General features: G+C 27.5%; 1 protein-coding gene across 22 annotated transcripts in view; it reads left to right on the top strand.

The window, feature by feature from the left end:
- The first annotated feature begins 2,462 nt into the window (after positions 1-2,462).
- Positions 2,463-25,990, top strand: part of LOC122858943 (forkhead box protein P2-like) — a 141,396-nt gene continuing 117,868 nt past the window's right edge. For 18 of the 22 annotated variants that reach the window (XM_044162299.1, XM_044162289.1, XM_044162258.1 and 15 more), the window contains exon 1: positions 16,119-16,798. In XM_044162299.1, the coding sequence (XP_044018234.1) occupies positions 16,769-16,798 (30 nt within the window). In that variant the 5' untranslated portion in view covers positions 16,119-16,768. Of the gene's footprint in view, positions 2,493-2,566; positions 2,644-16,118; positions 16,799-20,466; positions 20,877-25,990 lie in introns of those variants that run through there. The other 4 variants (XM_044162322.1, XM_044162330.1, XM_044162373.1 and 1 more) reach the window with 2 other exon arrangements.

Genomic DNA, 25,990 nt, shown 5'->3' with positions numbered 1-25,990 from the left:
CAGTTTAACCGATGACCGTATTTTAGGATAGTTTAAGTAAGAAATTGAGAGTGATGTGGAAGGTAGAGGTGGAGGTATATATATACGGATCATGATGTTTAGGAGGGTTGTTTACGGCTTGCTTTCTCTTGCACGGGTCTATGGTCAATAAGATTTCTAACCGCTTATACGGATTTCTATATATCGATGCCGATACACATATATATACAATAAATGGCTGTTCATCCCCTGTGGCCAAGATATTCGCTGACGGGGCAAAATACTCATCCCTTCACGGAACTTGGCGATAAAGAAACAGCAAAAATAATATAAAAAAAAAATCTGAAACATCAGTGCCAACCGACCAAACATGATTATTTATTTCTTTTTGTTCATTTTTTTATTTTTTATTTTTATTGTATAATGAAGGAAAATTGATGTAAAATTAAATGAAAAAAGAAAAAAAAAATTACGAAAATAATCAAATGAGTTAATTTATTTTGTGAGGAAAAATTTTTAGTTATTTTTTGAAAAATAATAAACAAATCACTTTTGTCGATGTATAAAGTTATTTTGAAAATACGATAATGCTCACTCACCGTCATCTACATCAGAGGGGGGTGTATATATGCGTACATTTCTCTGTATATATAAAAAAAATAAAATAATAATACAGGGATGAGGTATGGTGCGTGGCAGACAAGCAAGTAAAACTGGCTGTTCGTTGGTGCGAGTCGAACTGAGAGTAGAACATTTGCATGTGGCGATCGTTGATGTGGAAACTATATGCCCTTGTCTCTTCTATATTTTGTATATCTCTTCGTTTTCCATATCTTGTGAAAACTACTGTACCAAAATTATGATATTCATCTTAAATATATTCTATCTATATTTGACTAAATTTTTTTTCTTTTTCCTTTTACATTTGTTTTTTAAAATTATAAAAAGTATTTTTATTTATTATTTTTTTATTATTTTTTGTAGTTTTAAAAACTTTAAAGTGAATTGAAAATTACGAAAATGAACGTAGTCGCCTTAGTTACTTAAGGATGAGGGGGTAAAAAGACTTAACGAATATAGATTAAAAGTTGTGTACCGTCAAAGGGGGTTGGGTTGAGTTTTTGAGGGATGCTTTGTGCAGAATTGGAAAAGCCACAGCGCCAGTTTCGTCGGTCGGTTGGTTCAAGTCTGGCCGACGGGAATAGTGTTTGTATTTTAATGAGGGAGCTATGCTAATCCCCGCGGCACGCTGTTTCTTTAGCCCCCGTGCGCGAATATATATATAGATGTATTATAAATACAGCTTCAGTTCGTCCATCTCACTATTAGTTTCATTTTTTAATTTTGCAAACATAGGCTATATTCACGGCACAAGTAACTTGCAATTTTATTTTAGTTGCGAATGTTGCTTTAATTATCATTGTATTTTTTAAAATATCATAAAAATAAAAAAAAAAAAAATTATATAAATACATTGTAAAGTTGGACTTTATGTTCTGCAAAAATTTTGTATATTTAGATTTTACATTTAAAAATATTTAAGAGCAAAAAAAATGACCATTTTTTGTTTGAAAATTTTTTTTATAAATATAAAAAAAATTAATTAAATTATTTATTGATTATTTTATTATTTTATTTGAGCATTTAATATTTTATTGAAATATTTAATATACAGCTATTTTTATTTTTACAAAGTATTAATTTTTTTTAAAAGCAATTCTCATTTAAATTAACAATTTAAAAAAAAAAAATAATATTTTATTGCTTTTTCACCTGTTTTTTTAATTATTATTCTTTAATTATTAATTTTAATTATTGATTTATTTTTTTAATTATTCATATCAATTATTTATCTCTATTTTTATTTGTTCTCAAGTCTTTTCTTTTAATATCTCTATATTTTGATTCAAAATTTTCGCGGGCGGTAAAATTTAGTTCCTATTTCTCCCGCTGCGCAGCAGCTCAAAAAAAAAAAAAAAAAAAAAAAAAATTGAGAGCACTTTCCCCCTCTTCTTTATTTGTACTACACAGTTAAAAAAAAATCGTCATTGTCGTGAGATGTCTCGAAAAATACTCCAACATTTTATCATTTTTATATTAATTTACAAGCGCGAATCGATGTTAAAATCATTGTCATCTGAAAACTCAATACCGTTAGACCGATATTAAATAAACAAAAGTGATTATTTAAGTGGATTATTACATTAGGTATTTTTATAAAATTGTCGCGCTGAAATTAATGGCGTCGTTTATTGAAAAATTTATTTGCTCAATTTATATTTCTATAAATATTTACGTGTGTGTTGTATTATTTTATTCAATCGTAAAATCATTCTTAGTTCGGTGCTCAAATATTTATTATTAATTTTAGCTAGAATAATTAGAATTGAATTAAATTTTTTTTTTTTTTTTGTTGAGAGTATTCGCGTAAGCCCATTTTCATGTCCAAGATAACGTCATCAACCACGCATTTATATTTGCTCCAATATTGTGTTTGTTTTTTTCTCAAATACGTAAAGTGAAATAATTTTATTATTTTTATTATGTCTATTTATTTTTTATTTTAATTCTTGTTTTTTTATTTCAGATTCATAAACTCCAAAAATTATTATGCTGTTGTTTGCCAATATGATATGTTGGCCATTGCTGAATTCCAGATTTCACGTATGTTTATTAATATTTATTTAAATCAACATACATATTTTATTAACAATATAATTATCATGATGGATTAAATATCTATCTCAATAATTATTGATAATCATTCTGGAGTTCGTGTCCGTGTGACTTGGACATTGCGCGCGTGTGTGTGTTAGTGCTCCAATTCAAGGGCACACGTATGCGACGCACACATCTTGACGACATTTTGTTTTGGTTTTTTATCCAAAAAAAAACATAACATTTATTTCGCGTGTGAGAATTAAGAAAATCAATAATACTCAATTAAAAATTTTAAGTTGATTGATTATTTTTTTTTTACATTAATTTATACTATTGAGTGATTTAATTTGATTTTTTTTGATTTTTTAAATTTATTTACTAACTGATAAATAATAATTAATTAATTCTATATAAACTTAAAACTTTTTTCTTGAGTATTTTTTGATTTAAAAAAAAAAAAAAAATGCGTAACGACAGGTTATTATCACAAAGTTTATTGTTGTTTTTGTATTAAAAATATTATTTGTGATTTTATTTTTTAAAATTTATAAAGAGGGTGTGATAGAGGGTGATTTGATTGGGGTTGTAGAATATTAAAGAGAGGGTGTTTGAGAATAGCAGAGGGCTGGCTCAATTGTGAAACTATACTGCGATGACAATAGGGAAAAAAAGGGAGTTGAAAAACTACGCAATTTTCATCCCCTTTATATATATATGCTTGACCCACTGCCATAATTTGCCAAATCGATAATTCACATTCGTTTGCATGACTCGAGTTTAATCGATAATGCATGTGCATCCAAGGGAAATTATAGAGAAGGCGTATCGTGTGTGTCTTTCTAACATAATTAATCATTATTCAGCAAATTTGTTGCAATAAAATCATTAATTAATTAAATTAATATCTAAATTCAATTAAATACATTTTTTTAAATTAAAACATTTAAAACAAATATTTATATTTGTTTTTTTTTTCTTTTTTCTTGATAAAAATAATATATATTTCGACGAAAAATATATATTTTAATTTAAATAATTTTTAACAACTTAAATAATTTTTTTTTAAATTCTTTTCAATTATCAAGATAAATATAACGATATACTCCACGTGATTTAGTTTTATATTATTTAAAAATAAAAGAAAAAAATAAAACATGCGATTTTATTTTTTATATTTACACAACTCACGAGAAAATTAAATTGTTCTATCGATGCGAGAAGACAATTAAAAAAAAGAAGAAAGTGATGATGAAATAATCTGAAAATCACAGTTGAAAGAATGAAACGATGAGAGAGAAAGAGAGAGAGTGCCTATAATCCCAATACGTTGATTCGTTGTGCTTCGAATGTTGACAGAAGTTTCAACAATTTATCGTGAAGGATATCGTATTGTGGACGTGGCTGCAGATAAAACGATTATGATCTCTCTCTGTACCTATCTCGCCTTTTTTTTTAACACCCCTTTTTTTCACTTGCATTTCGTATATATCGATATATATTTATTTTTTTCAATATCGAGACATATAACGACATAATCCTTGTTTAATTGGAAAACTTGAAGCTCTTGGTGATGAAATTCGTAAATTCGTCTGGATAAAAATAAATTAATCTAAAAAACCATAATAATTAAAAGTAGCCAAATTAAAAATACATATCTATAAATAAAGAAAAAAAAATTTAATTCTAAAAAATTATTATAATTTTAAATTTTTGATTAGTTAAAAAAAAACAACAATGTAAAAAAAAAAGTTAAACAAAAATTTTATGCGCATAAAATACATTTTTATTTATTTTTTTTTTCTTTATAAAGTTTTGAGATGTAAGATCGGGTTAAATTTAAAAAGTTTTTTAAGTGCGTTAATTTAGTTGATATGTAAAATTTTAAATAAAAATTTTATGTCAAAGCTTGGTCGTGTTCTTGTATATTTTGTCTTGTTTTGGGACGTCAGTCATGTTATTCAACGACCGTAGACAATGATTAACCTTGCGCGACGCTGGAAAATAACATCCGATTTTCTTGGTATTGTATCACAGTACACACCCATGACAATACAACGATATGAAATATACAAATTTTGATGAGAATAAGATGTATAAATGTTAAAGTAATAATAAGAAAGATAAAACAAGAGTTAGTATAATATAAGAGAGAGAAAATTGTGGCTTGGTTGTTGCAGAGTTTTGTGAGATAGTAGTATGAGGGGTGTAAATGCGTAATTTTATTCTTGCTTATACGACACTGTAGTTTAAACTAAAATTTTCTCCTTTTATACATGTATACATAGGCAAATATATATGTAGCAAAGATGAATGTTATCTTGCTCGTTATATAATTATGACGGATACGTCGTGTGCCAAGGCGATTTGATTATAAATATTTCACTGAATTTTACCTCATAAATTTATCATTTCAAATTGGGTAACATGAATTTACTGATATATATTTTCTTCTTTATATATATATATTTTATATATATACATAGACAAATCGATATTGAATCTAAATTGCAATTTTGTGTTATACTCTTCAAAAAGGAGTAAATTACAGCAATAACGAAAACACATTCTCAATAAACCTTCATTGCAATAAGACATGCAAGGCTCAAGTATTTTTTTTTTTTTTTTTTTTCTTATGCTTTCATTATTTTCTTTCGTATTTTATTTTTTTATTTTTATCCTTTACTATCTTAGTATTTTTTTTTATTTTTATTCGGCCGATCACCCCTTAATGGGCATCAGCTCCCTTTCTTGCCAAAGTAGCGGCTTCAAACCCTTGTGAAAATCTTTCGATTTCACGTCATCCCCTTTTTTTTTTTTTTTTCTTTCATTTTTTTAATTTTTTTATTACTCGTCAATTCTCCTTAATTTACCTTTCTCATTCGATACCTGTTCGTGTATATACACTGGCGTTTTTATTTTTATTTTTTCATAAAAACTGGTGTATTTTATAATATACAATTTGCAGTACATTGTGTGTATTATAAAATCATCAAAACATTATAAATTTATTACTGTGGTTTTAAAGGGAGGGAAAAAAAAGTTAAAATAATATCCACATGCAGTAATAAAGTTTTAATTTTTGTCACATGAGTTTTTGTGTTCGAGGAGTAAATTATAATTATTAGCTGCTATTATTACAATTGTAAAAAAACGAATGAAGAAATGTTCAGACAGGGAGAATTGGGAATTGGTTATGGTTTAAGAGAAAAGTAAGGGTGGTGACCAAGGGTTGATTATCGTTTATGTGCCAAGCTATATATATATGAAAAACATCAACGCAAAGAAAAAAAAAAAGAATAAAAAAAAAAAACAACTCTTGTCAAGTAACTTAAAATCCTTTGTGAATATGAAAATAGGGTTATACTTCTCATCCTATACACTCGAAGCATTTTCCAACTCCCTCAGTGGTTTGCTAAACACCCCTGATGATGACGCAAACAGTTGGCTTCTTCTTGTGTTGTCTCGACTTGTATATATCACCGCAGCTTTTTTGTTGTTTTTTTTTTTTTTTTTTATACTTGGTCTTTACATGATTCTATTTATAAATATATATTTTTATTTATAGTTGTATGCGTACACTGTATTTACCAGGTATAAAAAATAAAAAAATTACTATATAGGTTTACTATTAGCATGAATTTAATTTGTGTGACATATTTTATAACTACCGTTATTGCTCATCATCATAAATATTCATTTTGTCGTATTTAATATCGAGGCATGGCTCACCAACCCGGGGTGTTATGAAACTTTTCCGACAGCTTTTCCTTCCATAACACAACGAGCTGCATTTAAATATTATTTTTATTTCTTTTTTTTTTTTTCTTACCACAAATTTTATTTTAATCAAAGTTAATTCAACTGTCAGAAATTTTTCTTTTATTTCAAGAAATAAAAATATACTGTCGTCGTTGTTCAATACTCAATGAGGAAGTACTATTGTCAAAATGACATTTTTTTTATTGAGTACATTGAATTTATTAAATAATTTATCTTTAAATAATATTTTAAATTAAAACAACATCTTTATTCTTGTGGTTTTGGAAGGAAAGACTGCAGTAAAATACCAATATTATTGATAAAAAAAATGTCGAATATCCAGCAAGTATTTAATTAGTATGAAATAAACCACTGGCATGTGGTTGTCGTTTTTTTTTTTTTTCTTTTCTTTTTGTTATATTTTATTTTTTGTTCATTTTATTTCCGTCATAAAAGCAGTGTCATATACCAATTTATTGGTCATACTTTATCAAAATTTTTCAAGTATTTAGAGTAAATTAAAGCGGTATTTTATTTTTAAAAATAATTATAAAAATTAATATGAATATTTAAACATCAATATTAATATTTTTTTATAATCTATTTTTATAAAAATATTAATATTGATGTAAAGTCAAGATTTTGCTAGGTGTTAATTTTGAAAATGTCAAATATTCTCTTGTCTTGGTTGATTATTATACATAAATAAAACTGACAATCGATTGTGAATAATTATTTTTGTGTAATAATGTTATATTTGATGCTTGATATTCTTCCCTCGCATATCTTTGTATAGATTTCATTTGACATATACGTATATATAAATTTTTAGTCAACTCCAAACTGGTAATCAATAAAAGTTATAAATTCAATAAGATGCAAAAATATTACTTTTTTATATATCGTCTTAAAAATAAATATAATAATTAAAAAATAATAAAAAACTCACGTAAAAAAAATTTCCATTTATAATCACATCAGCAATATATTTTCAAATATTTAATACCACTTGATGATGCATATAGTGGCTTTCCATAAAATAATTTATAGTTTAAACGAGCATTAAAATTTAAAAGTGTGCTTTATTTGCTGAAAAGTACTGTTTTAATGCTGCGTTGCTTGTGTCTCGGCTATACGACAAAAACACATATCCTGGATACTTTATGACAAGTGCAAAATAGTTCGATGAGCTGGAAAACAAAAAAAAAAAAAAACTTTTAAATAATAATCATAATAATATAGCAGCATACCAAATTTTTTTATCAGACTAAATTTAAAAAAAAAAAAAAAATGACGTTATGTCATTCAGCAATTTTTTCCTTCTCCATTTCGTTGATATGGCTACAAAAAAGCTCTTTTTTTTTTATTTATTTTCGAGAATGCGAGTCATGATGCTCACTTTGAGAGTAAAAAAAAAAAAATCGAAAGCTTCGGTAATCCAGCAATTTGTATTTATTTTCCCCTCGATACTTTTTTTCAACCTCTTTCTTTTGTGTAACGATGAAAAATTCCTCATTCTCAGGATGTGGAATGAGATTTTCAGACCAAATTCCACCATAACACCCTTGAAATTTTTTTTGTGTGTACAGAAAAAATTTTCATAAACCATATACAGCTCTAAAAAAAAAAAAAGAGTGTTGATCAATTTGATTTTTATAATAATCATCTTTGTCATTTTAAAAAAAATACATCGGTGAAAATATAAAAAAATAAATTTTTCATTTTTAAGCTATCGTTTGTAAAGTCATTTTATAACCTTGACTTGATAATTTTTCCAGATTATTTATAGTTTAATTTTTGACAGAAACATTGATACAAATTAAAGTGAAAATAATTCGGTCAATTTTCCAACTTTTATATAGCTGTCCTAATTTTTCATCTTGAATAAATAGAAACACAAACATTCATCGAAACTTTTATAACTTAATTCAATGATTATTTATTTTAGTCACCAATCAATTTTACAGAATGAAAATAAATAAAAAAGAAAAATAGAATATAAATTGTATATTGATAAAAATACTTTCAATTGATATCGTGTTTATCCCAATGATGTCATCAACGATTTGCCATTCTATTTCTGTAAATGAAATAGAAAATATTTCGTGTGTTTATCAACAATCTTGGTCTTGAATATATTTTAAATGTTGAATTGCGTTACCTACCTTTCTAACATGCGGGCGATCTGTTATGCAATTACTGAGAAACTTGCTAGGATATATTCTAAGGGGGCAAGAGCCCTCAGCGAAAATTTTGTGAACAAGAATAAGGTATATATCGCTATCGGACATGACAGGACACGACTGTCTGACACACCCTTTCTTCGTTCGAATTTGTCCATTCCTTGCCATCCATATTTCTGATCATGAAAACATGTTTTCTAAAATTATGTACAAAACCATTAAACGAAATAACTGCTGAACAATATATAGCAATAAAAAAAAAAAAAAAAAATTGAAAATATATTGATATTTCAAGACATTTACAATTTGCTAATAATATACTTTTTAAATATTTTAAATTTATCGTATTTCTTTTTAAATAAAAAATTAAAATACTGTGAAGCAAGTTGACGTATATCAAAGTCAAATAATAAAATATAAATTATTAATATTGATAGATATCCAAGTGTCCTATTTATATTTTAATATAATTAAACAAAAAAAAAAAAAAAAAAAATACAATATATATTTGTATCGTCATATGATGCCATCAGATTAACTGCTTGACGTTATATATATTTTTAAAAATACATAAATGACGTCTTATTCATTTAGCAATTTAATTATTCATATAGATTATAAATTCTCAAATATTTTAAGAGAAAATTTTACAAGTTTATAGGGGTAGCTTTTGTAGAGTGACTTTAACAAAATCAAATCAGATTTACTAGTAGCATGTGCGGGTTAATTCTAACAAAATATATCTATACACTCGTTATCCACACTTGTGTGTTAACAATGATCATCTTTAAATATCCAATTTCATTAAATAGGTGTGTGGTTTTTAGTATAATAATAGTATATACAGTACTGTACATGTGTCCCGATTGAATTAATGATCCAGTCCTTTATTTCTATTCTGAACGTCAAACGAATTTGTAAATTTTCCACCCACAACCACAACACATTTTGTTACACATATATATCTATATCTATATAAAGATGTATATATATTTAAGTGTGAAAGCGCTTGACCCACTTGGCTTGGATTTATACCGACAATCCCCTTGGAATCTCTTCTTACGTTAATTTAATAGGAGGGACGCGTGCTGCCCTTAACCAAACCCCTTTTTACTCGTTTATACTGGCCAAGATACAACAAACTTTCTAGGGGCTATATGATTATCAAATGTCTTGCCCACCCTTTTCAAGACTATGATGTTTCTCCTCTGTGAGCTAGCTAATGTTAATATCAGTGTTCATTGAATTTTCATTGAATAGATGTACACATATTGTTCTCAACTTTTGAATGAATAGTATATTCTTATCACTGCCCATATATATTTCAAAAAAACAATATAATATATATTTGAAAAAAACAACAAGTCAATTAATCTTTTACTAACTTGAATAAAAATAATAAAATATATATATATATAACAAAGCATCATATAAATTTATTGATATATATATTTTTTTATCGCACACTACTAATTCATTAAATGTTATCATGTTGTTTTTGTGCCAATAAAATACTTGCCAATTTTATGTGAAACATCACAACAGAGTTTTATTTTGATGGTCATTCAGAATTGTATGAAAAGTTGAAATGGAAACTGGACAAGGGGCTTACTAAAAGAAACATAAATAAGACAAATAGGGGTGACTCGATCGACAATAGAAAAATATTGAATGTACCGAATGCTTCATAAATCGAAGGGTGGTTGGTGATTTTTAGTATAAAAAAGAAAGAGAGAGAAATAAAGTTAGGTAAAAGCAAAAAACGAAGAAAAATAAAATAAACAAAAAAATTTGTCCACTATCGCAATAAGTCGTACGTTTATTTTATGTTCCAACGCGTATACCTCTTTTCTTTTTATATTTATATATATATATCTAGATTGTCCTAGGGTATTTTAACAAATGATATACTGCATTCCATCGTCAATATATATTTTTAAAAGTATGTATTCGTATTTTTTTTTTGCCAGAGTGTTGATACGATATATATTAATATATTTATGGGGTTTCTTTATCACGTCATTTCTTTAAGGTTGTTATAAAATCATGGAGACAAAGATTTTGTATAAAACGTAGAAATAAAATATACATGTATATAGAGAAAAGGGTTTTAAGAGAATAAAGACGCTAGAGAATTCCCAGGTTTACGTTTACGATCTTAACTACAAATTCGACAGAGTTACTGAGGCATAAGAGGAAGAGGATTGTATGTGTCTCGCTAGGGTGGTTAGCTTCGTGCGAAAGCCAATTCTCCCTTTTCGTATATGCTTTTGCTTCTTACAGTTGTTAAGAAGTCCCTATAGACTAATTTTCCATCTTGCTCTTGCATCTCTGATCGTTTACTTGACTTTACCCTTTTAACTTCATCTATTCTATACAACTTTATACCAATATTTTCAATCTTCCATAAATGCAAGCATGTATATAGGGATAATTTTTATTTTTTATTTATCCTTTATGTGCATAACAAATTAACAATAAAAATAAATTGATATTCAAAGTAACATTGATGATAAATCATTGCAAGTTTAAAAATATATTTTATAATATTATTTTATGACTTTGTTTAAGGGGCTTTGTAAAACATTATTTGGCATTGTTTCGTTATAAAAAATCCATGAATCTCAAACAATTATTTATCTCGTATGATATTTATTCTCTCAACAGCTGCCAGAATATAGAGGAAATAAAATAAAATTTGTATCAATTTGTATGTTCAGTAGAAAAATGCAACCCTCTCTGTATAACACGAGTCGGTGGGTTAATCAGCAAATATGCCTGATTCGAAATAACTGACCCATTTATACTGCTGCTGCGGCATGTTTAATGATTTATCATTTGTAACTTTTACTACACATATATATTTTTTGCTTTAATATTCAGCCAAGTAAATAAAAATTTGTCGATTTATTTACAATATTTTAAAAAAAAAAAAACGAAAAAATATAGAGATTTATAAATAGTTTTTTTTATCGTTCTATATACTCAGTCTATAATCTATGCTACACTCTGAAATTCTTATGATGAAAAAAACAAAAAAAAAAAAGTGAAGCTTTTAAAGAAACATTATCTGCTTTTTCGTTTTCACATCCCCCCCTTGGTTAAGAAAGCGAGCGAGCGAGTAAACTTCGAGATAAATGTGACACCTTTTATCGTCCATATAATAAATACCAGTGCTTCATCTATAAAACAAACGACCCTACAAAAATTTTAAAAATATTGTTCTCCTACTTCATCTATATAAAAAAAAATAAATAATAATATTATATATCAAATTTATAATAGGAATTGTGATTAATTAATTTCCGATTTTTTTAATTTTTTATCATTTAATAATTTATATATTATTTTAAAAGCCAAATAAATAAAAATTACGATAATAAATCATTTAATTTTGATAATTTCAAAAATGTAATAATTTGCAGACATAATTTTTTTGCATAAATATATATGAGATATTTGAATTGTTGAAGATACAACCAGCTGTAGTTGTCCCTTACTAATGACCCAGCATTTATTTTGATATGGCAATTGCTTAAATATAGATTAAAAACATATACATGCTATATATACTAGGCAAAAAAGTAGAATAAGAAGAAGAAGAAAAAGCTAAAACTTCATCTGACTAGATTTCAAGTTGATTTGAAATGTATATACTGAGAGCTCTGTGTAGATAGAATATGTGTAGAGGGATGCTGACAATTTTCCTCTTTTTCATTCGTTCTGTATACACTGTGTAGTGTGCTAACAACACACATTGCCATATATACATACAGATATATAGATGGGTATAGCAAACGAGAAGGCCATAAATCGCGCGATAATTCGCGCTCTGTGCGAGACACACCGGTTGTTCGAATAATTATCCCCTGCGATTGTATTCCTTGTGGGAAGATAAAACGAGAAGCACTGCCAAGTTTTGTATTTTCACCTAAACGTTTTAGGGCTACACACCACCGCACTGTGGGAATAAAACTTTTTTTTTTTTTTTTTCCTTTTTCAAAGATGTAATTCAACCTCATTAAAACCAGAGTGTTGTCTTTTCGATATTTTTTCTTTTTAATTATTATTTTTTTTTTTTTTAAATACATTGTTGAGGAGTTTTTTTATTTATTTTTTTCTTTCGAATAAATTATTAATTGTTTGAGTCATTTTAATGAAATAAATCTTGCTTGAGGGAGCAATGTCTTGGGATTCAAGGTGAATGAAAAAGAGGGGTTAAAGATCGTATCAAAAACTGAGAAAGAAGAGATTTTAATAAATTCGCGTGGTGGTATACCGTCGTTGTGCACGGATGGTGGGTTAAATAACTTAGGCAAAAGCCAAAAGTCGACAGTGGCGCCAGGGGAACGGTGAGAAATATTAAACAGTCTTGTTTTCCCGTAAATCAGTTAGAGAATCACCCTCACACAAGAGCTTTTCCAACCGCTTCTCGAGACGTACAACATTATCCCTAATGACTCTTCGCTCATGTTTTTTTTTTTTTTTGTTTTTCATAACCAACATCATCTTGATTATGTTTGGTTTTTTTATTTCGCTTTTTTTGGTTTTATTTTATAACTCGGTTTAAAATATATAATAATGTTTAGATATTCTTGACTGAGTTACATTTTAGTGGTTGACTGATGTCATCAATACATGCCATAATGGTATTCACAAGTGTCTTTGCACCCTCTTTGTCAAGTACTACATAAGTATAATTTCTACATTTGTGTCAGTTAGATATTTGTGTTCAATACTTATGTTTTGTATATGGGGAGTATCGAAATACATGCTTCCTTGACAAGTTGACGACAATCAATCATTCTTAACGGCTTCGTCACAATTTCCTCAAAGATTAGAAGATTTGTCAAGCGAACAAAAAGAGAGAGTGTGTTAATACATGCAAAAAAAAAATATAAATAAAATATATATTTACTACACCTCTTTCAAGTATATTTATAGATATTTTCGCAAAAAGAATAAAATAAAACAACCACAACTCATTAATTTGTCATTCATATTCCCTTTCTTTATACATCTAAATCTTCTTTTTTTGATCCACCATATGAAAGATGCCTTGGGGCTACTGTTTTACCAACTGTATTCTTGTTTTTAACAGTTTTTTTCCTCTATCCATTTTTTTATAACTCTTTTTTTTTCTTTTTATTATTATCTTCTTCTTTCTTTTGATTTATATATTATATATCTATATGTAATATACATTCGTAAAGTTTTCATTGTCTGAATATTTCCATGTAATTGGAGATAAAAATATTTTCAATGCATTTGTAATTCCATCTCTATATATACTTTTGGTATTTTTTTTGTTGGCTTTTTTTTTAAATTCAGATTTTGTATGATTCAGTCTGGGAAAAGAGTTGAGTGACGCACGTTGCGAATAACGTAAAAAAATATATATTTTGTGTAAAATAGAAAAAAAAAAAAAAAGAAAAAACAAAAAATGTTAGTATAGATTTTAAAATATTGAGGGTTGAATAAAAAAGAAAAAAATAAAAATAAAATGTAAAGAACGAAAGGAATCAAACTCGATACGAGAACAATGATAATTTTCCAACAAAGTATGAAAATAATAACCCCTTTCATCGTTAGGTTTCGACTTTCAAGGGTTGCTATATTCTGTCTCCACCTTTCTCATGACTGTATTGCCTGCTTTTATTTCACCTTTCTCGTTTTCTACTGCTTGTTCTCTTGCCTCTTCTCCAGCTCTCAACTAGAGGCTGTGGGGATTATGGAGCTTTGCAAGGATATCAATTATAACCAGAAACAGTTATTTCCCTTGCATCGAGATACTTCTGCAATCCCTTCGAGGGATCCCTTTCTCCTTATTCGAGCTTTCTAATCCTTTGTAAATTATATCATTTTCACTGTTTGTTTACGCAAGTCCAGGGGACGATTTGTGGCCGACTTTATGATTCAACTAGGATTCACACACTATATCTTTAACAAAATATCATAACATTCACATACTGTTTTCTAAAATTCATCCTCTGTCTCTCTATTCACACTACTGATATAAAAAAAAGAAATCTCAGAATCTAGGAAAAAAAATATTCACGTATAGTGTATACAAAAATAAAAATAAACATATAAGCCTCAACACCTTAATATTATTCACCAGGGAAATGCTATATGAGATTAGGGTGACTTGCTATTATGCAAATTCATAAAGTGAAATTGCCTGGACTTGGAGTATGATTGTTCAGAGATGACCTTACTCAAGGGTGCATATATACTCCAACTAATATATGATTGTTCTAATAAAAATATAAACACATTTACAAAAATACCTAAAAATATAATTTCCAGTTAACTAAAGGTTGTTCATTTAGCTTTTTATAATTTCGATCGTACTTGATAAATTAATACAAATGTCATAATTCAGATGATGATGATGATGATGATAATTATTGTCGCGAGAGATAATAGAGAAGAAACACAAGTTATATATATTGACTAGTATATTATGTTTTGAAAGAGATAGACAATACAGAAGAGGGTTGTTAATGTAGGTGGATATGTTTACTTTTAGTGTTGGCCAAGTAGCACCCGGTGTGCATGGTTCTGTCTGATAGCAAACACAGAGTATCGATCAGTATGACTCGGGTAAACAACTATTGTAGAATTGTATACAATACAGAGAATGACCTTTCTCTTTATGCTTGTAAATGATAACTTTTTTGCGTTTTTTTTTTTTTTTGATAATGCAATATAATAATGATGATAAAATAAATTCATATATACATACAAAAAAAATCTATACAAATATATATGAAAATAATTTTTCGTTATTGTTTTCTTTTTTTTATTATTTATTCGATGGGGTCGGTAAAGTTAAATGAATGCTTCTATCAAAGTTTCATTGTACGTGATCCGACGAGTGTCGAGAGCATATCCTGTACATTGGAGCAACTTGTTAGTAGAAGTTGGAAAATGCTTTTCGTTTTGGTATCGATGTTTGCTGCATATTCATTGAATATATTTCTCGAAGGTGGTTGTTATCGATATTGTAACTGTGTGTTGGCACTTTGGCAGGGCACTTGTTGGCATTGTTTGATTATATCGTCCAGCAAACTCGCAACAAACAAACATCAATTGTGTATATACATATACTTTATTAAATGGTAACTGGGTTTCTGAGTTTTCATGATGATAAATAAAAATCTCTATGTTGCTTATTGTATATATATATACCTATATATACATGATTGGCTTTATAATAATAAATATATATAGAAGTGGTAGATGTGTACTTGGTGAAAATTGAAACATTTAATTTGAATATACATTATGATTATATAAAAAATAAATACATGCTCGCATATATATTTATAAATAAAGATATATACGTGTGTGTATATTGAATCTCGTGTAGGTAGATTGAAAAATTTAAGTAGAAAAGAGTTGATATATGAACAAGTAGTGAGGCATTTATATATATATGAGTGGGAGAGTGACAGTGATGTTTAAATGCGCCGACTCAGTAGCCGCGTGGCCGCGGTAGCCAAAGGTTTTCGCGGCTGAGCTATTCAAAGCGCTGCAGAGTCGCGACGGCAGCCACCGGCGCGCGAGCCATACGCACCGGCTTCATTCCCACCCTTTTATTTTTCAATAAAATAAATATACAAATAAAGTATATATAATTTACACAAACAACATAAATAAACAAACGATTAATCTATAATAAAGTTTACATCGGAATATATTTATAGTTATTATTTTAACTTCGATATTCAACGTGATTATTATTCAAACAATATTTAATATTAAAAAAATAAACAAATAAATAAAAATAAAACGTTCGGAGTTATTGTTGTCGTTTCATTTTTTATTTTTTTTTTTTATTTTTCATTCTATTAAAATTTTTTTTTGAATTGTTTATTGGAAAATTTAAAAATAAACAAAAATAAATAAATATTTATATAGATGTTTTTTTGGTGACGTCATTGATAACAACCCTTGAAAACACGTGGCCTTTGGCGCACGCGGCGCAGAAGGTTTAGGTGGGGGACATTAAAAAAAAAAAGACAATAAATTTGAAATAATATTAATAGACAATATTTTAATTGAGAAAAAAAAAATAAATAATATTTTTAATCAATTGTTATTTATTCAAATTCGTTATTGATAATAATTCAAGTACGGGTGAACGAGCAACATTTGGTGAAGAACACAGAAGGCGTAAAATGCTGGAACCACGCTGGAGACCCGTCCAGGTACTTCACAACTTCACCAATCATGTTCATCAATTACCCAAATTAATAAATATGCACTTTTTATATTTTCAATGCACAGCACCCTTCAATTCACCCTAATTTTTTTTTTTTTTATCAATTTTTTTCTGCATTAATTAAAATCCATCACCGTTGTTATTTCTTTAATCCGTTATTTATTAATTTTTCTTTTTTTTTTCATCTTGTTGCATCCTGCTGATATTTTTTTTTGCATCCTGTGTGCTTTGATAATTGTTTGATATAAATTTACCTACTTGTTCTATCGCAATAATTGAATTTATTTTGTATTAAACGAGTATTTTTTTTTTTTTATTTCTATTTCGTAATTGATATACGTGTTATTAAATTTATTTTTCAAATATTAAAATACAAGAATAAAAAATAAAATAATACACCAATTATTCGTTTAGTTGATATTACTGTTGGAAGTTGTAAAAAAAAAAAAAATTTATTGCTTAAACTGTGTGTGTTACGTCAGAAAATTATTCCAAGATACTTGATATATAGTAGAGTAGTGGTAAAATAATTATTTTAACACCAAGATGTAGTTAGTATATGAAGGCATATGTGTAATCAGCAAAAACGTTTTAAAGCACGATACAAAAGCAGTCGAAAGGCGTTGTATAGTGGCTATTTTAATACTCAGGAATTCCACGATCGATTAAATACACTGCGGACCGTGTTTTCATTTAGTCGGGGGAGTTTAAATCAGGAGAGAAAAAGGGTTGGAAAGAGAGTATAAGGGAATGAAAGACGACAAGATAGTACCGATATTCATGGAATTGACATTTTAACGGTCATAAACTGGTCCAATGAATGGTTTAACATGAACTACTGAATTAATTTGAAAATTTTCTTTATTTGTATAAGCGATTAAGACGTCTCGAATTAATTAAATGCACGTACATTCACAAGATATGTATATTATTATTATTATTTTTTTTATTCATTCTATTCTATTTTCTCTCCTATTTTTTTTTCTTTATTTTGGCACATGTACACTGAGATTATGTGACTTGTAAAAAAAGTAAATAAAAAAAAAAAAAAAAAAAAAAAAATATTATAAGTGATGATGAGGCAACAGCTAGATTTTAATTTAGAAACATTGCACGTATTTATACATCGTTGCAATAAAATATAGTATCTTCTCTTGCTCCTTCAATAATAATATTTTTATTTTGTTTGTTTTTTAATTTTTTTTTTTGTTTTTTCGACTATTTTATTAAACTTATAATTTTATTTTATATTTTTTGTCTTTGGCATTTATGGTCGACGAAGCACTCTTGCAAGACGACAACGGGTTGAGAAGGGGGGTTGATTTTAGAATACATACTCAGGGGGGTTAGTGATACAGTGAGAAGTAGGTGGAACGTCCCGGAGACGTAGGCGGTCCTAGTAGTCTACAACTTGGTGGGCGTTAAAGAAGTGGGTGGGGATGGCTACCACCCGACTCAACGTTACTCTCTTCAACCCCCCTGTATTTTTTTACATCATCCCCCTATATATATAGATTTTTATTTTTCTCTTTTAACGCTTGATCTCTCTTCACCTTGTCTGTCGTCTACTGCATCTTGAAAAACCCTTTTTTTCCACTTGCAATATTTAAAAAAAAAAAGAAACAAATAATTTCTTTATCAATTTTTTCAATATATATAATATTGATTTATTTATTCTTTTGAATACTTGAAATATAAAATAATAATAAATTATCAAGTCAACGTTAACGTGTATAGCTTTAACGTTTCATACGTATTGCAAATGGGGGAAAGTATATTGCAAAAATGCGCTGGGCAATCTTCAAGTCTCCTCCGACGCATCTCATTGTAGTTAGGGGTAGATAGATATAAAAGTTTCTGCCCAGATATATAAATTGCAAGAATGCTGGTGCTGCTGCGCCGCTGCATCCCTTTCGGCCACTTCCGGACTACCCTAGCTCCACCCACTTTTATATTAATCACGTCTTGGCTCGACCCCTGCGACGCTCACCATCTTCCTTTTCTGGTGAGCGATTTTCCAATGCCACGATAGATTGTAGCAATGCCCGGGAGGACCACACCTTTGTGTTACTATATACATAACATACCTTGATACCAAACTGATACATACGAATAGTGTATATATTTTTTTACATCCATTTATCCTTTTGACATGCTCTTGTCTTTTTGACTTGATATATCTTTGTATTTTCTTTTTTTTTAAATTAAAAAATTACCTGGTTTTTTGTTCATGTAAAAAAGGAAACACTTATAAATATAATTTGCAAAATATTTAATATATTAGCAAAAAAAAAAAAAAAATAAAATATCAAAGTAAATAAAATATAAAAACAGCTATTATGTTGCATCTATCTATGAGGACAATTTATATCAATTTGGATCATATATATATATTAAATATGTTTCTATTGACAAGGCCATAAATGTGTGTTCACGAACTAGGCTGATGCATAGAGTTGCATCCGGAGGCAATGTTGCACGGTTGTTGTTAATATGGTGATGTAAATAGGGACAGGGGAAAAAGGTATTATACTGGTCACTGAGAGACTATGATACATAATAGGTTATAACTAAATTTTGGTTTTCGTGTAGTTAGTGAATGACACAAAATTGACTTGTTACGTTGTCGAATACTGTTTGTGATTTGATGATTTGCCGATCTATGAGTACGTGTAGAATATATGTTTGTTACACTTGATTGTAAATATGCACTGCAATTATTAGCTAGGGTAGTGGTCGCGATGTGGTTATAACGGGGATGGTGAGACGTGAAGAAGAGGTCATATACTAAAGTAACAACTAGTTCGTTTACCATCAATGCTGACGCGACGCATTAAATCATAATCATAATTACACGAATGCGACAGGATCCAACTCATTCCATATCAATATATATATGCGCACATACAACAAACATCCCATTAACTATCATTTTTTTTTTTTTGCTTTTTTTTATTATTCAATTATGTGACATATTTGTCAGAATTCAATTAGTCTTGATAATATATTATACATAAAATAATATTAAATTTATTTTATATATTTTTCAATTTGATTGAATATATAAATGTGTTGTTATTTTCATCCAACTTTTAAGTAGGGAAGAAAATAAAATTGAAAACCTTGAAAGATTTTTGTAATCGAGGACAAGTTATATATCAAGTTGATGATAAAATAAGTAAATAAATAAATAAACAAAGTTAATATAATAAATCATTTTTAAATTAGTTTAAAATGTTTTTTTTTTTTTATTATACAAGTATGAATGATATTTTTCTTTTTATTGGGTCGATGTACTTTATATTGCGGCAATTTTTATTTTAGAATATACAAAAAAACAAAAAAAAAGATAAATCTGATTTTGTAATTATGAGAAACCTGATATTTGGTTTCTTTTTTTTGGAGTGACGCTATCAGAGGGGTACGGTGTGCGGGTAAGAATCACGCAATGAGAGCCTTGACTTCGTGCTTGCTGGCCGTCAGGGAACTCTTATCAGTTTGTCGACACCGATTTTGCTTGTTTGTAAAATCCAATCGACTTTACTCAACACTCTGCTTTGTCTTTGTCTCATTCACAATCTTCACTTTATTACTAAATCACTCACGATATACGTAACTTTATTTTTTGTGCTTGTGAGGTTTTTTTTTATTTTTTTCATTTCATTTCTTTTTCGATCAATTTATATATGTACCTGCAGCCTATCGAGATTTTCAACTTTGATTTTTTTTAACATTATCCAGTGCTGAAAATTATTGACACGCTAACAAACTTTTTTCTCTCTCGTTTGTACTAATCGGTATAATATAAATTGTAAAAAAAAAAAAACATTTATGTTGATATTTTTTTTGGTGAAAGTTAATATCTATTTATAATTTGAAATAAATAAATTTTACAAACGGCTAAAAAAGTTTTAAATCATACACTCAATGGATTACGTATTTGTGGATTTTTTATATTTAAATTTTCACTAATAAATTTGAGAATGTGTTTTTTTATGGGTTGGCGTGAAGGTGGTATAAAAATTCCAGATTTGTGATCCATTTGAAAGTGCCATATTGTCCAGGTAATTCAATAAAAATAAAAAATAACAAAATAATATAAATATATATTTTTTTTTATATACAACTATAATAACACAGTTATAACTCATAAATTTTTACAAGTTTTATATTTTTTATTATTATTTTTATTTTCTACTTGTACAATAATAAAAAAATAATATATATATGTGAAAAAGTTCAAGTCACTTTTCTCTTATCATCACAGTCTCGTTGTTATTTGCACGATGATTTTTTACTGTTGATAAGCACCTTGTTTCTCTCTTATTCTATATTTATAAATATATTTTTATTATTTTACATTTTTTGTAAACAAGAAGCAACATAAAACATAATACTTTTTTTTAAAAATTACATTTATTATTTTCCACTTAATTTCATTATCATTATGATAAACTTTAATCTAGACGAAAAACAATAATAAAATCTATTTTAAGATGCGATATTTCAATTTATATTAAGAAAATTTAAATGATAAATAAAATAATATGAGAGTATATTTGAAGCAATTATTTTAAATATATGATGTAAAGAGAAAAAAAAAAAAAAAAAGAAAAATATAAAATATCATTAATTGAGTTAAATAGTTAAGCGATGTACTGTTGATGATGCATGTGTTTGGTTTGCTTATTACCCGATGACATAACTTTATTCGTACACTTGCAATTTGTGATACAGATTTACGCGTGGGTCGAATCGCGGGCATTTATGATAATGATGTGTTGAACCAGTGCATTTTTATACTGTGTGTCCTTCTTCATGTGTCACCCGGAACATAAAATGTAACGCTATATGGACACAACTGCATCTCATACCAACATTATCATAAATATAGACACATATATATATAAATATTAACAAAGTAAAATTTTTCATGTATATACATGACGATAAATATTTCAACACGAAAATCAGTATATATTATGTGACAATCATAAATGACAATATAAGGTAGATTCAGGGATCACGAAAGATATGCGTTGGCAGCTGGTGTAATAATATTGCTGTTGGTATACATATGTGATACATGACATGACAATGACAACTATACATGTTGATGACACGCGTATGCTTGTTGTATGTGTATACTTAAATATTTTGTCCCTGGATATGTATACATACAACATGCAACGGCGGTGTAAGCCAACGTATGCCAGTATGTATAGGGCCACCAGGGATAATCGTCAAAGACGATTGGTGGTTTCCTGCTCGTGTTCACGTGAACCAGTCCAGTCCGCACTCTATCTATATATATATTTAACTCATTTTTTTTATTTTTTTTCATCATCATGACATTTATAACACCCTTAAAATTAAAACAAATATATAAATAAATAAATAACTAATAAATTTTATTATTATTCAATTCAATATTCAACAAGCTTGAAAAATAAATTTAAATTTAATTAAATAAGCATTTTGAAATATATAAAATTTTTTTTTTTTTATAATTCATTGTAAAAATACACATGACCCAATTATTGTCAATTCAATTTTATAATAAACTTTAATAATAATAAATATATAAAAAAAAAAAAAAAAAATTATACATCCAAGTTTACTATACAGGATAAGAGATGTTAAATTTTTGTATATGGAATTTATGATCTCAAGATATGTATCTTGTAATTTGACACAATAATATATATAATAAAACGCGGGCGTTAAAAAAGTGCGCGGGCTACTTTGCAATATCACGCCATCTATTTTGTAATAGAAACAACGGAAGAGTCTAATTCTATGAGTTGTATCCCGCAACTAGTAGTGCACTTATTGTTGCATTAGACACTTATACTTGTTAAATTTTTTTTTTATACATGTATATATGAACATTACAATTATGTTTATGTGCACGCATTTAATATGTATTTACATATACATCCTTTTTTTATTTTTTCAAACCCTAAGCAACAATTTGAATTTGTGTGTCTACCGTCATCAGCATCACACACTGAGATTCTTTTAGTTTTGCCTACATACCTAATTATAACGAGTCGACAACTCATTGCGATAAGCGATTTACATACTAAACTACACGATGGATTTACTGAGTAAGCTCTTGTGTCCGACTTTGCATCGTTTTTATATACATTACGCATATTTCATCTATATAATTGTTAATTTTTTTTTTTTTAAATTTTATTTCGTTCTTTGATAAAGTAGGATTAGCGATAATTTTAATTTTTTTATTTATTTATTATTTTTTTTTTTTTTTATTATTCTCGGTACCACAAATATATAAAATCTTGAGATTATTATTTTTCGATATTTTAGTGTTCTTGAGATAAGATTGTGAAACATTTAGACACGTGTGTCACAATTTCCAGCATTAAAGTAAAGAAAAAAAAAAACGAAAACACGTGTTAAAAATCATATATAATTAAACTTAAAAAAAGATAAAATTATAAACTAAAATTATTATTAAAAAATCTTATGATAATATAAAGTCACAAGAATTTTGTGGGGTGATTGACCAACAGCTGCTGAGGTAAAATGAGGTGAACATATTTTTGATGTTGTGCATGTATATATGTATGTATATATATACATTTTCAGACAGTTTGTTTAAGAGTGAATTTTATTCCCGTTGATAAATCCATGACGGTACGAAAGCTGAATGTCCCATTGATGAAAGAATGAGACAGAATAATAGATAGAATCAGAGGCAAGTGGCCAAAGCTCATTCGCACAACTAACATTTGTATTAATAGTTATGAATCTAGAATAGCAACGTGTCTCCATGCATATCACATTCAACACAAAACTTGGTACCTTTGTCACATTTTAAGACTTTTAACTTTGAATTTTATTTCATGATTAAAATCAATTTACTTGCAAAGATTAAAAACAAAAATTTAAAATACAAGAAATTTATTCACTATGAATTTGTACCTTTACCCTCATACATACCAAAGGTCAAATTTTCATCGAGTCACGTGGTTCAAATATCTCAACTAATTTTAGTCATAGCATTTGTCGAGTCGAAATTCGAAGAAAATATATATATACACATGCATCTAGTTTTCTTTGTGTGTACATTTATACAAGTACATATTCACAAAAGTTATCATCATGCAAAATAAAAATTATTTGAAAAAAAAAAAAAATTAAAATCATAATAACACAGTAAATTATAAAATGTAAAGAACAATACATAAATATATCTATCTATAGGTGTGTGTGTGTGTGTGTGTATCATCATTTGGGAAAAGGTATCGTGTTTCAAGTGCCTTTAGAATCAATCGATGCGCAATACATAATTTTTTTTAACTCTTCATCCCTTTGACACACAGAGACTGAATAATAGGGGATCGTTATAAATGTCTACCCAGTATAACACTTGTAAGAATAATAACTGCTTCTGCTATTATTATTTTTTCTTCATTTTCAATAACACATTTGAACCGAATACCATTCAAGAGTAATATGATTCTGTATTATTTTTTTTTAATAATATTTTGTGAATGTCATTTTCTGATTATTTGTGACAACTCCATCAGCAAATATCATTCAAGTGTGACATGTCATATATACATTGAAGAGTTGTTGCAATAGAAATATAATAATAATAATTTTATTCATATATGAAATTAAAATCATTAAACCGTAATTGTATTTAAATTTCAGAATAAATAAATTTAATAATATATATATATTTAGTTGTTATTTTTAATACAGAATAGTATATAGAATTTAAAACGAAATAATTGCAGCAAGAAGATGAATCGTTGCATCGTTATAATGCCGAAGTGTCATATTTATAATTACAGAAAAGATCTAGTATGTTGTATATAGTATTAAGAAAATACATACACATTTTATATACATACATATACATGAATGTTGTCAAGTTGACTTGTCGCAAGTATGCTTGATTTACAATCGATTTATTTGCATTTATTTATACGCGTGTATGTAGATGTGTGTGTGGGTGTATATATTTTAATACTTGTATATAATATGAACCATTGAAATTTATTAAAAGCATCAAAGAAGTAGAGAAGGAGTGTGAGACGAGGTTGAATTTTCAGTTGTCGGAGTGTTGCTTGAAATCCCTCCAAGTCTAGGTCTTGGTGTTTAGCGGGAAATAGCAACGCGTAAATCTCGTTAGAGGACAGAAAATCTCACTGGTCTTTATGTCGTTATATGTATACGTAAAAATTTTTTATTTTTTACGTAAATACTCAATGCTTGCTTCGCACTTTTTAGCTTATATACCCCCTTGTATTTTCGAATGAAAATTACGCAATTGTAATTTAGATCCGGACGTTGAAATTAACTTTGGCCATTAGCAGTACAATTTTGTCGTTTCTCACTCATTTCTAAAAAAAAATTTTTTCTATTTTTTAAAATTTTCTTTTTTACTTTTTTCTTGTCTCTATCTTCTTTTCTCTTATCTGACTTTTGCATTTAAATGCAATAAGTTTATGATGCCAATTATTTGTAGACTTGCTTGTATGTGCAATTTGCAATTAATCGTTTTAAATAAAATCCAAACAAGCCTTGATCTAAAATACTATTTAATGATTTACTTGATGGGTCATATAATATAATGATTTATTTTTATTGGTTTTTAATTTTATAATTATTTTTGTCAAATAAATAAATTTAATTAAGAAAGATGAAAAAAAAAAAATATTCATTTTTTTTTTTTTTTTGGTATTTTCTATTTATGAAATTTAAAATGAATATTATATTTAAATTGAGGATGAATTTTATTGAATAACATGTCAGTGAAAATATAAAAGTCACAAAACTTGATTTATTTGACAATCATATAATTTTTTTTTTCCTGGAAATATATTTTTTCATATATATAGTTAATAATTTAATTTAAATTAAATTAATAATTCAAGAAAAATTGAAAAATAGCTTTTTTTTTTCAAACAATATTCAATATTGTAAATATTATAAATTATTCTTATTATTTTTTTATTTTTTGGTTGGAGAAAATTGTGATATTATTTGAGGGTTTATGTCACTCATGTTGACTCATAATTACATTACATAATTTAGCAAAGAAAACCGATAGTAAAACATACACTGTGATATGCAAAAATTTACTAAATTATTATTATCATAATATAAATTTTCTTAAATAAAATTAATGACGTTGACA

The sequence above is a fragment of the Aphidius gifuensis genome, linkage group LG1 (genome assembly GCF_014905175.1).
Source record: "Aphidius gifuensis isolate YNYX2018 linkage group LG1, ASM1490517v1, whole genome shotgun sequence".
NCBI classification, from domain to species: domain Eukaryota; kingdom Metazoa; phylum Arthropoda; class Insecta; order Hymenoptera; family Braconidae; genus Aphidius; species Aphidius gifuensis.
Note: the sequence above shows the minus strand (reverse complement) of the source record. Positions and strands in the feature narration are given on the sequence as shown.